Here is a 19445-nt window from a genome sequence, read left to right as displayed (position 1 = left end):
AAAGGAAATCAAGTCTGTTCTTTGGACAATTTTGCTTTATTTCTATCTCATATTTCTGAGAAAGCTTAAACGATTTGTATCTTATATTGTAAATAACTACAATTAAGAAAATGATAATGAGTTTTCCATTTACTTAAGCGTACCTTAAAATTTCGATTAATGGTCATCTGATCAAAATTATCTTTTCAGCTTCTGGTGTCACAACATGACTGCATTCATCGTTCTGTTATATTTTATACAAACGTTTGCTGATATATCTACAGAAGATGTAAACAAGACATTGCCAATCCAATATCAGAATCAAAATGATCAAACAATTCTGATTGATTGCATCATAGGTGTTGTTCAGAAACATTTCAGCATAACAAGAACTCTTATCATGTTACAAGAAGACAACTCAGAATTAGCTGACGGATTAGCTAGATCATACAGGAATCCACTTCAAATTTTTCAGATTAGTAATAATATTAACTATCTCCAAGATAGTGACAGTTGGATTGGGTCTAAGTGGCTCTCCTCAAGACGAACTTTAAATTATCTTATTATATTGAGAAACATAAGGTCTTTCAGTTCTGTGATCAAAACAATGAAAGAACTGCCATTCTGGTATTCAAACTCAAAGTTTATTGTAGTTGTCCCGAATACAAATTACACAACAGCAGAGATAAGAGATGTGTTTGAAAGTTCCTTTGAGAACGATATACTGAATATTATCCTTGTGACATGTATGAAGGATAGTAATTTCTTTGGATTTAGTTCCAAAAATAATAACGAATCCATTATTGTATACACATATTTTCCTTTCGTAGAAAACTCGACACATGGGTTTCGTGAAACAGTATTGGATATCTGGAAAAACAATAAATTTTACTTTGGCAATAATTTATTTCCAAACAAAATGGTGAAACTGTACAAACATCCTCTTCCATTTGCAATGGTGTTTAGCGGAACTACAAAAACCATTGTACGAAAATCAAACGGAGAATTGGAATTTAAAAATGCTTTGGGCAAAGCAATAGAATTGTTTCGAGATCATCACAATATTACATTGAATTTAGATGAAGTTTCCTACAGAGACCTCGGAAAGAGATACCCTAATGGAAGTTACACAGGCATCTTCGCAAGCATCAGGTCAGGAGTGTATCATGGTTTTCTATCACCCGTGGTTGTACACTACGATACTTTTCAAAATTTTGATTATATTTTCAACAGAATTATATCGCAGACTGTATGGACAGTTCCTGCACCTGTTCTGTACCCTCAATGGATGAACATCTACTTTCCCTTTCAGCCTGCATCTTGGATTGGTATACTGTTGTCTTACGTAATCGTGTCCATTGCAACAAATATCGTACATAGAATAGTGTTTCAAAAGCCAATTGCAATGCATCGTTCCTTCCTGGACAATTTTTGTTTATTGTTGGGAGTATCCACGAGTCCTCCCAGAAATATTTATATTGTGAGAATATTTTTTTTAATTTGGGTTTTACTTGGTTTCGTTCTCAATAACTGTTATCAATCTGCTTTGTTCGGATTTATGACAAATCCCAAAAAATATCCCCCTATTAATACAATCCAAGAAATGGTGGACGCTAACTTACAAATAGGAGGATATCCACATCACAAGTTTTCCTTTCACTCTCATGGTGATGCTGTTTTTAAAACGATATTAAGCAGGTGGGTTAATGTAAATTCGTATATGGAAGGATATCGTAAGATAATTGAAACAAGGAATTTTGCTTTTTACTGGGCGTCATATGCTTCCAGGTATTTGATGTTTAGAAAGCCATTTGTTGATTCGGAAGGGAATTCAATGCTGCATATAGTGAGAGAAGTTGTGAAATGCACACCTGTGTTTTTCATGATGAGACTAGGTTCTCCTTTCGGGCAGAGATTGTGGAAAATAATGCAAATATTGGATTACTCTGGTATCTTTAAGAAATGGAGAATGGATGATTCTCGTTCAGTTACCTACGAAGCAATGATATTTCGGAATTCGGGAGCTACTAAACGTCTGAGTGTTTTGGAGCTACTTGGTGCTTTTTCTGTGTGTATTTTTGGTTTGTGTCTAAGTGGCATTGTATTTATAACAGAACTTGTAGTCTACAATATTGTCAGAAACAGAAAATGAAGTTAAGGAAAAGTTACAGCACACACATCTACATATATGTTGCAAGCACGAACTAGTCGAAGATAGTGTTCTCTTTTTATAATTTTTACACGGACAATCGTAAAGTCTGGAGATACAAAGTGTACATAAAACTTTCAATAGGGATATTACACTTTCCCAAATTATCCACTATATTATGCATCATGCAATACCGTAATCCTGAAAGAAGTCGTTCAGAAATGTGGCTCAAACATTCGCAATGTTTACTATTAATATATGGGTTTTTTGTACTTACGATTATTTATGTCGAATACGTTGAGCTTGGCGAGATGCTATCAATTAATGTGTAAGAAAAATGTCACAAGATATTAGCAAAGTAATTGCTAAAGAAACTACAAGCGGCAATGCAATAAGGTACAAATGTTATCAAAGGTTTGTACTGGGTGCTTGGAAAGGACATAACATATCCGCGAAAGAGACAACATAGGTACTCTGGTGTTTATTTAATGTAGGTAATAATGGATAAGCATTCAATAAGTAGTTATTTCCTTTGGAAGTAATTACGATACAAATATTAGCAAAGTCCCATTGAGTTCCCTATTGTTAATACGAAAATATGTCCGTAGCCCAGTCCTTTAATTATTTTTCGACATTCAAATATATATATATATATATATAATGTTTGTTTTGATATTAAGAGTTCAGATCCTCAGACTGGCCATATATATATATATATATATATATATATAGAGAGAGATAGAGAGAGAGAGAGAGAGAGAGAGATGCAAGGGCTCTGAAAAAAACCGGCCTTTTTGGAAAAAAAACTCGGTTTTTTCTGCTTCGCTTTTTTGCTTGGGAAATTTTGGGCTTTTTTCAAAATTCTGCTTTAAATTGATAAAAGAGATTTTGTTTCGCTTCTCTGTAACGCAAAAAGTCATTTAATTAGTGGTTGATGTCGATAATAATATAAAACATCGAAAATAAAGCATGAATTTCGAAAAGATATTTCAAACAGTTTTACTTCTCAACATATTTACATTATGAATTCCAAAGGATTAACCAATGTATATAATAAGGTTTTTTAACCTCCTACATACAAAAGTAAGCTGGGTTCGCAAGAACCGTGGATGTTTTTGAAAATGGCAAAACCCCGTTTTGGGGGGGAGTTTAAACAAGGTTTTTCTTGGTTTAAACTAGGCTTTTTTGGGTTTAGATATTTTGCTTTATGTATTTATATTACATATTGACAAAAATAAGTTTGTTTCACTTTGGTGTTATTATGCAACAATGGGGTTGTGCTGGAAGAGGTCACATAAGCTTAAATAAGTCCGGTCAGTAAATTTCTTAAATTGGGAAACTCCTGCCCTAACCATCGGGAAAATCCCGTCATTACTCTAAATGTAAAACAATAACGGAAAAATCCTGTTATTGCTTTGCATGTAAAATTTAAAGGTCAATATATCATAATCAGTATGCTAAAACTGAGGTATTAAATTACAAATTTAGTACGTACATATCATTGAAAGTCCAATCTAAACTAATGTTGGAAGCTACGTAGCCAATCGATACATTTTGCCAATTTCTATCAATATATTTAAGTAAGCTTGGCTTCTTTATAAAACAACAGGCATTCAGGCATGCAGAAATATACAATTTGGTTTAGTTTCGTATGTTCAGGTTTAACACCCTTACGTAATACCGAGGTTATCAAGAAGAAGACTTTCGCTTAAAGTGACATCCGAACCGCTATTTTGTTTACGCATGAAAGAAGGGTTGTGATTCGACCGAGAATTGAACATGGGACACCTTGATTAATAGGTGGAAAGGAAATAAAACTAATGCAGATGGTTTGATGTGGGGAATCGTCATCATGAACTTCACACGATTCGCATTTTTCGTTCTTTTTATCTTTTGGTTTAAACCAGTTGTTTATTTTTTAAAAAAGAAAAAACAGCTGGTGTAAACCAGCCAACCCTAAAAGTAAATACTTATTTTTAAAAAATACACAAATAACTAGCAAAATTCTATGTAGTATTTTTACTTCAAAATATTCCATACTCTCTTTATGGAAAATAAAATTAAAATAAAACATAAGAAAAGTACTTAGATTTATATGATACACTTAAAGGCTGCACATCTAGAGCTTCTGGTTTTGTATATTCTTGAAATACTACACTTTTATATAACCACCATCACGGTTTACTCAGTTCTCAAGTTTTCTGAATTTTTAACAAGAGGGATTCAACATACGAAGGATATGAGGCAAGATCATGGTAACCCACAATTTTACTATTTTAAGAAATTAGAAATTTTCTGCTGCACAATCCATTTTGAAAGTCAGAAAGCTAATTTTTCACATAAAACTATACATGAAGGATTAAACGAAGCTGTATGCGTTGCTGTCTATCTGGTGCTGCATAACTCAGCAATTGAAAATTTGTTAGTTATCATGTTCTTGACTCACACCCTTCATATCATTATGGAACTCAACTCACCCCACCACCACCCAAAAAAAAGGGACTACGGAATATATTTAACTTAAGGTAAATACAACTGCACAACAAACATGACTGAGTGGAGCTTTTGCTCTTCTATCGAGAAGTCCGGGATTCAACTCAGCATTCGATCATTCTGACAAAGCTTTTCTTCATTCCATCTGTGAAGTAGAAATAGTGCGTGTACTGTGAGTTGGCCGACTTCCTTTCTTATTGTTTTTAAATCGTCATTATTACTAATTACCAGCAGTGACGGTTTTGCGAAGGTTAGGGGGCGGTCTTTCGGACAGAAGCCTGTTTCCCAAAATTACTTAATGTCTAAAACAAACGAAATATCTATTAGTCATGCCTTTACTCATAAACTTTAAGCTGCCGTCAAATAAAAATTACGAATGTTTAGAAAAACTAAACATTAGTAAGAAAACAAACTCCCAAAATACTTTTCTAAATCCGCCACTGATTCTCAGTATAAAATGATCTTCAATGAGGTTGTATCCGGAAGATTATCGCTAAATATATAAACGAAACGAAATGTTAGTTATGCCTGTACTCATAAACTTCAAGCTCCTCCCAAATAAAATTAGGACATTTAAGAAAACGAAACAATCAGAGAAATCCCCCCGAAAGTACTTTTCTAAATCCGCTACTGATTATTTGTATAAATTAGTATTCAAGGTTGTATCCGGAAAATTATTGCTAAATCGTTGCACAGCTGCAGTATAACAGAAATGTGAAAGTACGGTTTGACGGATATATCGAAAAAAGTACGCTTTGACGGATATATAGAAAAACGTAAGTTTAACTTTTGCGCTATAAGCTAGAGTACTAAGCTCTTAGAAATGAAACACGGATGACAAACTGAAATGATCCCGAGAAGAAAAAATGTCGATAACTCAAAAGTTAAAATAAAGTTAAATAGCCTCTAAAATTGCCCTCAAATACTACATTCTTTACGTTAGCTTTAATTCGTAAAACATGTGCTCCATCCATCTTGCTGGTGATTTTTAGAGCGAAATATGGCATTTAGGTCATGGAATTACTATCTAACTATAGAATATACTATAAGAAAGCTATTTAGATAGAAAAATCATGAAAATGAAAAAAGCCAAAATTTCCAAAATTCTCTTTTTTTCCCAAAAAAGACGGCTTTTTTGCATCTCTCTCTCTCTCTCTCTCTCTCTCTCTCTCTCTCTCTCTCTATATATATATATATATATATATATATATATATATATATATATATATATATATATATATATATACATATATACGTGTGTGAGCTACGCTCATATATATATGTGTGTGTGTGTGTGAGTGTGTGTGTCTGTGTGTGTGTTAGCATATTAAAATAACAGTGTGCAACACAAAAGCTGTCCTTTACGTGGAAATATTTTTTCTTGTGTATTTTTGCATGAGAGAATCAAATCTGTGATTACTTTCTATGTATCACGAACTAATTTTGTGAAAAATTGAAGCTGAAAATTTGTATTGTGAAATCCCGTATTTTTACGGGATGTGATGAAATATTATCGAGTTTGGTTTGGTTATTGGAATTTAGCGTACGTTTTTATCAGCTAGGGTATATGAGATGTGGGCCTACAGTTTAAGGTTGAATCAAAGAATTTGTGTCGCTCAATGTTTTTCTACGGGGAATCAAACTCAAGACCCCGTGCACCGAAAGCGCAAATGCTACCCTCTAGATCAGTGGGGAGGCAAAAATGTACTTACGATAAAAATTATTGAATATGTAATAGACCTCACAATTTACGCTCATTTAAACATCATCCAAAAGACAATTTTTCTTTTTCGAAGAAGGAATACGCTGTTTAATGAGGGGTTCACATCCCCCAATTTTCTCCTACTGGGTAAGAGTATTTTTCTACGTTATAATAGGAAACAATAGTTTCTCATATATCTCCTCACTCTTTATCTCCATTTAGGTAGTAACCCATTAACATCTAATGATAAGAAGGTTCAGTTTTTTGTTGCCTAACTCTGCTGCCAGATGTTCTAGCATTTGAGTATTTTTTGGTTCGATTGTATTGTTAGTTCCTAAGTGTGTTTCGTTTGGATTGGTCGGATTTGTCGCGTTATATAGATATCTCTTTGTGGTAGTGTTTGTTGCGCATCTGGGTTTCAAGAAAGTGTTGAAAATATGTTTAGTTACATGCAGTGGACTGCAATGAACAGTGCGTGTAAAAATAATCCCAACTTATGTTGTTATGTGTGTGGTGAAATTACATTTAAAACTAATAGTAGCCTTACACCTTTAGTGAAAAAGGCTTATGAACTGTACTTTGGCTGCAGGATTGGAGATAAGAAAAGTCTTGTGCCCCACACATATGTTGCACTACGTGTTCCAGGGATTTGAGAAGCTGGCTACAGAAAAATCGTATTACTATGAAATTTGCTGTTCCTATGATTTTGCGCGAAAAAATAGATCGTGTAACTTAGTGTTACTTTTGTTTGACTGATGTAATGCAGTTTTTCCTCTAAATCTAAACATAAGATTCAGTACCCTAATTTAAAGTCGGCTATCCGACCGGTTCCCCACAGTAAAGATCTTCCAGTGCCTAAAACTTCAGAACATTACATTATTGATTCGGAAGAAGATACCACAGACGTTCCAAGCAGAAGAGATCAGATAGATTTTCAGCCTTCTAAATCCCAGTCAACGTTACCTCATTTCAACACACAAAAGAGCTTAACGATTTCAGAGATTAGTTTGAGACTTAAATCTTCCTAAAGAGAAGCGGAATTGTTGGGCTCCAGGCTTCAAGGTTGGAATCTCATAGCTCAAGATGTTGAAAATGGAGCCATTGTTTATTGTAAAGATGTAGTTGGCTTATTTCAGTCTTTGGAACATGAACATAACCCTACCGAGTGGGGCTTGTTTACTGACAGCTCGAAACTAAGTCTGAAAGCAGTGCTTCTCCATATTGGAAATGTTCACCGATCTGTTCCTGTAGCATATGTGGCTCATACAAAGTAGACGTATGAAATTATGAGTATGATATTGGACTTCATTGAATATAAAGAAAACTTCAAATGGTATTGGGTGAGGTCTTGAAAGTTATTGGTATTCTCACAGGCATGCAATAAAGATACACCAAGTATTGTTGTTTTCTATGTAAGTGGGATAGCCGTAACAAAGCAAAATACTACGTCCGTAAATACTGGTCTCAAAGACATGATTTCATTCCCGGCACCAAAAACGTATCTCGTACGCCAGTTGTGAACGCACAAGATGTATTATTCCTACCACTAAATATCAAGCTTGGGTTGATGCAGATTTTTGTTAAAGCGATAGATAGAGAAGGTATTGCTTTCACGCACCTTAAGGAGAAATTTCCAAACTTTAGGCAAAAATTAAATTAGGACTATTTGTTGGTCCACAGATTAAGATAGTCATGCAGGATGAAGACTTTGAAACTAAACTCTCTGAAATTGAGAAATCAGCTTGGCTATCATTTAAATCGGTTTGTTCAGGTTTTCTTCGAAATGTAAAGGATGAAAATTATGAAGCTATTGTTAGGGACATGATGCGCAGATTTCAATTCATGGGATGCAACATGTCATTAATATTACACATTTTGCACTCACATCTCGACTTTTCCCCTCAAAATCTTAACGCAGTAAGAGATGAATACGAAGAATGGTTTCATCAGGACATTGTCACATTTGAAAAGCGTTACACTGGAAAATGGACTGAAAGTATGCTTGCTGAGTATTGCTGGTCTATCATCAAGAGTCTCCAGAAAATGTTTACAAGGTAACCGGCTAGGGAAAGTATTTTATGGGGTAAGTCAAAAAAATTATTATTAGTATAATATGCTTTCCTGGGCTACATTGGATAGCAAATATATGTAAATATGTACATTTCGTATAATGTCTTTGGTCCGACCAACAAAAGCGTGACGTGATAGAACATTTCGTTTTTCGCCAATGAATTCACCACCTTCATTTAGTTAAAATCACATAATTTTATATTAAGGGCAGAAAAAAGTTTAAATTTGTTGCACATTGTAATCTGTGAGTCTTCTGAACGCATCCCAATATTTCTGTGAATAATTTTTTTGTTGTGTTCTTTTACATGATTTTCACATACTCAATTTAGTTGTAGTCAATATCAATTAGAGAGATACTGTTGAAAACCATATTACTGTAAAGAACGAAACGAGGTTAAACTAAGATTTTATAAATTTTGATTTAAATTCTTGTGTTTTATTTGAAATGAGTTGACATTTACAAGACAGCAACACTAAATGAGGAAAATAAATAATAAAATTTAATATTTTGTATTGGGACACGATAGTATATGATACACTTTATATGATACACTTAAAGGCTGCACATCTAGAGCTTCTGGTTTTGTAATTTCTTGAAATACTACACTTTTATATAACCACCATCACGGTTTACTCAGTTCTCAAGTTTTCTGAATTTTTAACAAGAGGGATTCAACATACGAAGGATATGAGGCAAGATCATGGTAACCCACAATTTTACTATTTTAAGAAATTAGAAATTTTCTGCTGCACAATCCATTTTGAAAGTCAGAAAGCTAATTTTTCACATAAAACTATACATGAAGGATTAAACGAAGCTGTATGCGTTGCTGTCTATCTGGTGCTGCATAACTCAGCAATTGAAAATTTGTTAGTTATCATGTTCTTGACTCACACCCTTCATATCATTATGGAACTCAACTCACCCCACCACCACCCAAAAAAAAAAGGACTACGGAATATATTTAACTTAAGGTAAATACAACTGCACAACAAACATGACTGAGTGGAGCTTTTGCTCTTCTATCGAGAAGTCCGGGATTCAACTCAGCATTCGATCATTCTGACAAAGCTTTTCTTCATTCCATCTGTGAAGTAGAAATAGTGCGTGTACTGTGAGTTGGCCGACTTCCTTTCTTATTGTTTTTAAATCGTCATTATTACTAATTACCAGCAGTGACGGTTTTGCGAAGGCTAGGGGGCGGTCTTTCGGACTGAAGCCTGTTTCCCAAAATTACTTAATGTCTAAAACAAACGAAATATCTATTAGTCATGCCTTTACTCATAAACTTTAAGCTGCCGTCAAATAAAAATTACGAATGTTTAGAAAAACTAAACATTAGTAAGAAAACAAACTCCCAAAATACTTTTCTAAATCCGCCACTGATTCTCAGTATAAAATGATCTTCAATGAGGTTGTATCCGGAAGATTATCGCTAAATATATAAACGAAACGAAATGTTAGTTATGCCTGTACTCATAAACTTCAAGCTCCTCCCAAATAAAATTAGGACATTTAAGAAAACGAAACAATCAGAGAAATCCCCCCGAAAGTACTTTTCTAAATCCGCTACTGATTATTTGTATAAATTAGTATTCAAGATTGTATCCGGAAAATTATTGCTAAATCGTTGCACAGCTGCAGTATAATAGAAATGTGAAAGTACGGTTTGACGGATATATTGAAAAAAGTACGCTTTGACGGATATATAGAAAAACGTAAGTTTAACTTTTGCGCTATAAGCTAGAGTACTAAGCTCTTAGAAATGAAACACGGATGACAAACTGAAATGATCCCGAGAAGAAAAAATGTCGATAACTCAAAAGTTAAAATAAAGTTAAATAGCCTCTAAAATTGCCCTCAAATACTACATTCTTTACGTTAGCTTTAATTCGTAAAACATGTGCTCCATCCATCTTGCTGGTGATTTTTAGAGCGAAATATGGCATTTAGGTCATGGAATTACTATCTAACTATAGAATATACTATAAGAAAGCTATTTAGATAGAAAAATCATGAAAATGAAAAAAGCCAAAATTTCCAAAATTCTCTTTTTTTTTCAAAAAAGACGGCTTTTTTGCATCTCTCTCTCTCTCTCTCTCTCTCTCTCTCTCTCTCTCTCTCTCTCTCTATATATATATATATATATATATATATATATATATATATATATATATACATATATACGTGTGTGAGCTACGCTCATATATATATGTGTGTGTGTGAGTGAGTGTGTGTGTCTGTGTGTGTGTTAGCATATTAAAATAACAGTGTGCAACACAAAAGCTGTCCTTTACGTGGAAATATTTTTTCTTGTGTATTTTTGCATGAGAGAATCAAATCTGTGATTACTTTCTATGTATCACGAACTAATTTTGTGAAAAATTGAAGCTGAAAATTTGTATTGTGAAATCCCGTATTTTTACGGGATGTGATGAAATATTATCGAGTTTGGTTTGGTTATTGGAATTTAGCGTACGTTTTTATCAGCTAGGGTATATGAGATGTGGGCCTACAGTTTAAGGTTGAATCAAAGAATTTGTGTCGCTCAATGTTTTTCTACGGGGAATCAAACTCAAGACCCCGTGCACCGAAAGCGCAAATGCTACCCTCTAGATCAGTGGGGAGGCAAAAATGTACTTACGATAAAAATTATTGAATATGTAATAGACCTCACAATTTACGCTCATTTAAACATCATCCAAAAGACAATTTTTCTTTTTCGAAGAAGGAATACGCTGTTTAATGAGGGGTTCACATCCCCCAATTTTCTCCTACTGGGTAAGAGTATTTTTCTACGTTATAATAGGAAACAATAGTTTCTCATATATCTCCTCACTCTTTATCTCCATTTAGGTAGTAACCCATTAACATCTAATGATAAGAAGGTTCAGTTTTTTGTTGCCTAACTCTGCTGCCAGATGTTCTAGCATTTGAGTATTTTTTGGTTCGATTGTATTGTTAGTTCCTAAGTGTGTTTCGTTTGGATTGGTCGGATTTGTCGCGTTATATAGATATCTCTTTGTGGTAGTGTTTGTTGCGCATCTGGGTTTCAAGAAAGTGTTGAAAATATGTTTAGTTACATGCAGTGGACTGCAATGAACAGTGCGTGTAAAAATAATCCCAACTTATGTTGTTATGTGTGTGGTGAAATTACATTTAAAACTAATAGTAGCCTTACACCTTTAGTGAAAAAGGCTTATGAACTGTACTTTGGCTGCAGGATTGGAGATAAGAAAAGTCTTGTGCCCCACACATATGTTGCACTACGTGTTCCAGGGATTTGAGAAGCTGGCTACAGAAAAATCGTATTACTATGAAATTTGCTGTTCCTATGATTTTGCGCGAAAAAATAGATCGTGTAACTTAGTGTTACTTTTGTTTGACTGATGTAATGCAGTTTTTCCTCTAAATCTAAACATAAGATTCAGTACCCTAATTTAAAGTCGGCTATCCGACCGGTTCCCCACAGTAAAGATCTTCCAGTGCCTAAAACTTCAGAACATTACATTATTGATTCGGAAGAAGATACCACAGACGTTCCAAGCAGAAGAGATCAGATAGATTTTCAGCCTTCTAAATCCCAGTCAACGTTACCTCATTTCAACACACAAAAGAGCTTAACGATTTCAGAGATTAGTTTGAGACTTAAATCTTCCTAAAGAGAAGCGGAATTGTTGGGCTCCAGGCTTCAAGGTTGGAATCTCATAACTCAAGATGTTGAAAATGGAGCCATTGTTTATTGTAAAGATGTAGTTGGCTTATTTCAGTCTTTGGAACATGAACATAACCCTACCGAGTGGGGCTTGTTTACTGACAGCTCGAAACTAAGTCTGAAAGCAGTGCTTCTCCATATTGGAAATGTTCACCGATCTGTTCCTGTAGCATATGTGGCTCATACAAAGTAGACGTATGAAATTATGAGTATGATATTGGACTTCATTGAATATAAAGAAAACTTCAAATGGTATTGGGTGAGGTCTTGAAAGTTATTGGTATTCTCACAGGCATGCAATAAAGATACACCAAGTATTGTTGTTTTCTATGTAAGTGGGATAGCAGTAACAAAGCAAAATACTACGTCCGTAAATACTGGTCTCAAAGACATGATTTCATTCCCGGCACCAAAAACGTATCTCGTACGCCAGTTGTGAACGCACAAGATGTATTATTCCTACCACTAAATATCAAGCTTGGGTTGATGCAGATTTTTGTTAAAGCGATAGATAGAGAAGGTATTGCTTTCACGCACCTTAAGGAGAAATTTCCAAACTTTAGGCAAAAATTAAATTAGGACTATTTGTTGGTCCACAGATTAAGACAGTCATGCAGGATGAAGATTTTGAAACTAAACTCTCTGAAATTGAGAAATCAGCTTGGCTATCATTTAAATCGGTTTGTTCAGGTTTTCTTCGAAATGTAAAGGATGAAAATTATGAAGCTATTGTTAGGGACATGATGCGCAGATTTCAATTCATGGGATGCAACATGTCATTAATATTACACATTTTGCACTCACATCTCGACTTTTCCCCTCAAAATCTTAACGCAGTAAGAGATGAATACGAAGAATGGTTTCATCAGGACATTGTCACATTTGAAAAGCGTTACACTGGAAAATGGACTGAAAGTATGCTTGCTGAGTATTGCTGGTCCAATAAGAAATTGGATAAATGATAGCAATAACAGAAAAAATCCAAAAAGAAACTTCCCAGCGTCAATTTCACTATCTCAAATATTGGTGAGAATACGATCACGTAACACCACATTATCCTCTTAGACCATATTATGATATTTATGCAGTTCTAAACGTTCTATGAGGTCTGAGTGTTCTGGACATTCAACAAGAATGTGATGAATACTCAGTTACACAATACAATCTTCACAATAGAGACGGTAAAGCTACATGGTAGGTAGGAATGATAAAAATGTCTAATATGCAAGTGGGACAGTAACATTTTACTCGGCAAATAGCACGTAACAACAAATGAAGATTGCTTTTGTTAGCCAGATTGCAATGTGAGATTCAATGCTAGCACACATGTTAGGCAACAAAGATCCGAGCAAGGTAGAGACTACTGCGTGTACGCCTGCTATTATAGCGTTCTTGGCGAATGTGTGGGAACGACCATTTCCCCAAATCCTGATCTGTGCAGGCATCCATGGGACAACAATGGCGCAGTTTTTTTTTCGTTGAAGTTGTTTGTTATCTCCCAGAATTATATTTAGCCGCAAGTGTGTTTAGTAATGCTATTCTGAGTTTTTATAATAAAGTTCTTGAGTTAGTTGAGATAAGCACGCGACACTGCGAAAACAAGAACCGTGAAATAGAGTGGAGACTTAACTGGTGTTAGTTCAGGAGTAAATACTGAACCTAGTCGATGCAGACTAAATTTCGAATTCTCCACGTGTGTGACAAACGCACAGCGAACGGAATTTTGTTTCTTCTTAAACGTTACTTTGAATCGTGGAAGATATCTCCAACTCGAAGTGGCTTTTGTTCTAAGTGTGGTGTAAAGTGGTGTGTTATTTTTATGTGTTACATAAACAAAACTGTATAATTTCAAAACTATTGTATTATTTGGTGGATATACTTCTAAGCACAAAGAAAGAAGAATACAGAAGGAGCTGGTGCGCATCATAAGAAGAAATTATTTCCAAAGAAGGTATAATAGTTATAAGAAGACAAGCATTGCTCTTGAAGAACCAACAAATAAGTCTTGTTTCATGAATCCAACTCATTTTGTCTGGCAAGTAGTTGTTATTGAATTTAACACTGATTGTATGGTTATTAGAACATCAATCTACGTCATGACTTTCTGCTCGCTCTTACTCAAAATAATATCAAATCACTATTCCACATAGAAGACAAATTTAATTATTTTGCTAAAGCATTCAGAATATCCCAAGCACTGATTAGCATAATAAGCTTTCATAATGTGGTAACTGTTTTTACTTGAAGTAACTCAACTTTAAAGAAAGTTACGCGTTGTTGTGTCTGTAGCAGAAACGAAAGAAAACTTATAAATTACTCGAGAGAGACAATAAAGTTATAAAAGATATGGGTATATTTAGACAACGTGCTATAAATTCTATACATGAACTAGAGGCAAGAGAACATTTCTGAAAACACTTTTAAAAAGCGCATCATGATTACATACTCTCTTGGTTGATACAATACATACCGGAGGCTTATCTCACGCAAGGGTCCTCTGAGTTTCGCTATGAACAGTAAATTTAAGTAGAGAGCACTTTTTGAGAATATACCTAAGTATGTATCACCAAATGCAATCTTGTACGAAGCAAGGTACTTCATCAGCTGATTGAGAATTAGAGAAAAATGAAAAATGCGCCGTAATTTGTATATTAGAAACGCAAGCAATAAACATTTTTTTTAAGTGTATTTCAAATGTAAAACTGAGATATGTATTAAGTACCAACCGTTGACGTTCGGAATTGTTATACTCAGATACATTCGTGAGATTTCAATGGAATCACATATGAGAATCAAAAACCAGAGAATGAAAATGACGCTAAAACTATCTTAGTATTCAATTTACTTTACGCTTTCTTTGAAAAATTTTAAATATTTCCCATTGTTTATAAAAATACCAAATTTTGCTTGCACGAATATTTGTTTAAAAGAACTCTCTTGGTTAACAATTTTACAGAAAATTTATTATTAAAAGAAACACCTATTTTGTATTCAACGCGTCTTCGTGTTTCGTGCCTGTTGAAATATCTAGTTAAGTTTACTTACTTATATACACAAAGGTGAATAATAAACAAAAAAAGTCAGAAACATACACTTGAAGGAAATATAGGCACATAAGCTGAGTTTACTATTTGTAACTTTATATCTGTTTAACATACAGGAATGTAATAAAGATTAAACGGAAATGAATTTTATTTATAGAATCGTTTATCATGAGGACACGAAGACTGTGAAATGTATTTTAAGGTAAGAAATAAAGGACAATGCAATTGTTCTATTGACGATGTTGCCATTTTGAACGAACCTTAACATAGATATCTGAGATGTTTTAGGGTATTATTATAATTGATGGTAAATGTTATCCTGTGTGTAAAAAACGACTACTAAATAATAGTGAATGAGTCGAGGGAAGTGTTTGTACGGAAGTATAATAATATTGTAATACATTTTTATTTTGTTTCAAATAAAGGAGTTAATATATGTACCAGTATATATTATTACCATATATTTTTATATAATTTTCCTTCCAAAAATAATAAAATTTGGGAAAATATTTTTGTTCCTACAGTTGATAAATAAATTGGACCATTAGTTTATTGTCTCTTGTATAGGACTGGTATCAGATGGCTTAATGAACATTTGCCAACTTTGACCATGTTGCCGAGCTAATTTCTTTTTCTGCTCTTAATAAACTAGTATTCGATTTTACAATATAGATGAAAGTTGATATGTCATACAGATACCCATATTTCTCTTTCCCTAGAGCCCCTTCGTGGCTCAGCGGTTAGCGTACGAAACCTTTCGTGTGAGAGACCTGGTTTGATTCCCGACGGGAACTCATGTGGTTCGAATTCCACTTTAATCCGTAGATGCACATCTCATATAGCCTCGCTGCTGAAAGGGATATTAAACTGAAAATCCAATCAACTTTTTCTTTCGATTAAGAGTTGATATTATCATTTTATAGTACTTGCAAAAACCATCATAAAACTTAAAAACCCAATCTGTATAATATAGTATTGTTATAATTTCTTAAATTAGACACTGAATTTGCGATTATAGACTGCCTTCAATATGAAGGAAGACTCTAAGAAAACGTGATGAATCATTCTGTCTTCACTATTACTTTAGATTTTTTAAAAGTAATGTTCACTTGATCTTAAAGCCAGAGTACCTCTTAACGTATGACGGGAATATCTCAAAGTGTTAAGAAATGAATAGGTTAAGGAGCCCAGCCAAGGCAGGCAAATATAATAGAAATCTGATCACCATCTCTGTTGAGAAACTGGGAGCTATACTCTTTGTCACATCTTTGGCGAGAGACACCATAGCTACACTAATGTTCATTTAGTAAAGATAATAATAAGTGGCCTTTTATTAAATCGATTTTTCTATTTAAAAATTTTTTCGAAGGCTAAAAGAGGACTACGTGTATGATGTTTATTTTGATACTAGTGGCGTAGTGTCAACCGGAGATATAGTGTGTTATATTTTCTGAAATCACTTGCGTCTGAGGAGATTTCAATCTACTTACACGATATGTCATGTTGTTACTTGCAGAAATTTTTATACACACTTAAAAAATCTTGGAAAGTATTGCCTGAGGAGTATGCAGCTTGAAATAAAGACGTATTTTTTCAGTGTCTCTGGCAAAAAGTTATACAATACGTACATACGAAGATGGTTGGACAGGATGACTTAGCGTCGATCATTACTGTGAAAGTGGGCACTATCTGTTCTATTGTAGTCAACTATAACGTAATTATATATTACTAGAGGCATGGATTTGTGAGTTTAATTTCTTTCAATAAAGAAAATGTATATAATTTAAAAAGCATTGTTACATAACTACAAGAAATTGTCAATCATGTTTACAATATTATGTGGTTAAAAATTACTGTGGTGTTGCATAAAATAATTAAGTTCGAGGTGAATATAGATATATAACAATTTTTGGAAGTTTTTTTTTGTATGTTATTTTTTCTCATCGATAGTGTTAATCTATTTAGGAGTAAATATATATCTATTTAAAGTATTTAGCAAAGCCCTATCAGAGAGTTTTTAAATATAAATTTATTGCAAGTAATATCTCATTATCGCATTTTATCGGGGCAGATTTTGCAGATTTAAACTTCTCAATTAGACTTACTCCAAGAACAGTTTTGGAGTATATATATATATATATATATATATATATATATATATATATATATATTCAGGACATCAGTCCATTTATTAGTTTAAATTACTATTCTTGGTCAAATCAGTTTTGCTTTATTGTTATAAATTTATATATTTCATAGATATATCACCTTTCGTAAGATGAAAGAAACTTCCGTTATTTTCCCTCATTTAACAATTACTATTGTAAAGCTTGTCTCTCTGTATAGATACTTGTTCTTGTCATTAAACACCGGTGGCCCATGACGGAGCTATAGCATGGCACGTTACAACGAAATGCTTCTGGTGCCACGTCATGGCTACGTTGCTTTACAGTACGGTTTACAGTTTCAATTTATGTTTTATAATCCTTATCTTGAACCATAATATTATTTGTTGGCTGTTGTCGTATTGCTGTTTAAATCATATCAGAGAATACGTTTGTAGTATACCATCTAAAGTTAAACTCTAAATGAAATATAATTTGAGTTCGTAAAGGATAAAAATTGTCATGTAAGCGAAGTGCATTAAAGTATAAAAAATGAAAATATACACAAATTCAATAAAAATATTTTAATTCTAGCAATACTTTTCTATTTATCAAGAGATTAGTAATTCAGAGATCAAACTTACTTAAATTATGCAATAAAAGGAAAGATAATTTTAGATAAACTTCAAGTTTTTTGATATTATTAATATGAATAATATTATTAAAATATTACAATGAATGATCTCTAAATTTAATAAGGGTTCGGTTAATTTCTTGCCCTGGAAGATAGTAAGTCACAATTTTTTAAGGCGATTCTCGATTCAGCCTTTCTGCTCCCATTTTTCCAAGAATACTTTGCGTTCGGTGACGTCACGTGAAGGTATCGCCAAGGATGTTATGAAATATAGCAGTGATTCTCAATCTAATTCCTATCACGAACACTAATTTATCACATCCTTTTGCTATCTACTCCCTTATATTTATAATTTCTGATATGCAATAACCTTGTTTGGGACATTTAATATACCTATTGCGGTGATCTCACGATATCCATGTATTTCTATAATACTATAATCCATTTTTATACATACTGCATATTAAGCCCCTTCATTCTAGAGGCCATCAAAGTAGCTGATCTAAGCACACAAGTTCTTGAACAATTGAGAGAATTATCGTACGACAATTCTTTGCAAATGGTTTTCTGTAACGAAGACTTGAACAAGTTCTGTCTGAAGAAGAGAGACGAATATCCTGGTCTGATATCTGCTGCTCTGAAGATATAATTCCGTTTGATACCTCGTAGTGTTTTTCTTGCCAAATAAGCATTAAAACCAAGACAAGAAGCCACATATCAATTGAAAATGACTTCAAAATGTGCGTCACAGAGATTGAATTGGACTCTGCCAGATTAGTGAAGTCACCCCTTGCTCATGTATCTCATTAGCTTTCAATTTTAATTGTATTTTGAATATGCAGCTTTTGTTGTATTTTCGTTTTCCTGCTATTTTAACACACAGTTCTTATTAGTTTCTTGTCGTTCGTCTTTCATTTAAAGTCATTTTTAAACATCTCGGCAGCAGTCAAAATGTTTAGTGTACCTATTGTTTGGTTTTTAACAGTATTAATAAAAGTAATAATATGCCTATCAGAACGAAATTTAAAATAATATTTAAAAATATTTCCGGTAATAGATTCTAATTATATTTATCTCTTCCGCTTATTTTCGCGAACCCATTGAAACTTTCTCGCGAACCCCAGGTTGAGAAACTCTAAAACAGGGGATTTGAACACACCACAAAATCGTAAAACCATACGTCACTGCTATAAGTATCCTATGATTGGTGATTTTCTTGCCCTTGAAAGGTTAGTTCGGGTAATTTCTTCTCACTTCTATTTGTACACCAATACGTGAAGCATATAACCATTGTATAATATAAATCTGAAACTACGGACGAAAGAAATTAACGACAGATACACTTCATGTCTACATATGAAGGTCGCAACGTTTTGAGGCAACATGTATGGCGGTCATTCAGTCTCCTAATAAGATGAAAATACATATTGTCAGATCCGATATTTTATAAGATCCTTGGGTATCGCGAGATATCGTTCAGAACAAGTGAAATGCTGCATACGAAATTACGTAGTTGGTATACTGTTTTAATATGGGCAAAATTTCCTCTACAG

General features: G+C 33.7%; 1 protein-coding gene across 1 annotated transcript; it reads left to right on the top strand.

Moving 5' to 3' along the window:
• The first annotated feature begins 205 nt into the window (after positions 1–205).
• LOC145667927 (uncharacterized) lies at positions 206–2131 on the top strand. The gene has a single exon (XM_081735351.1). The coding sequence runs from the start codon at positions 206–208 to the stop codon at positions 2129–2131; it is 1926 nt and encodes a 641-aa protein (XP_081591477.1).
• The last annotated feature ends 17314 nt before the right edge of the window (positions 2132–19445 follow it).

Source organism: Thermobia domestica, chromosome 13 (genome assembly GCF_964235325.1).
Source record: "Thermobia domestica chromosome 13, izTheDome1.hap1.1, whole genome shotgun sequence".
Classification (NCBI taxonomy): domain Eukaryota; kingdom Metazoa; phylum Arthropoda; class Insecta; order Zygentoma; family Lepismatidae; genus Thermobia; species Thermobia domestica.
This window is presented reverse-complemented; position numbering and strand designations above follow the sequence as displayed.

Bases quoted from the DNA above. Each gene is read 5' to 3' on its own strand.
- LOC145667927 (XM_081735351.1), top strand. From the start codon at position 206: ATGACTGCATTCATCGTTCTGTTATATTTTATACAAACGTTTGCTGAT.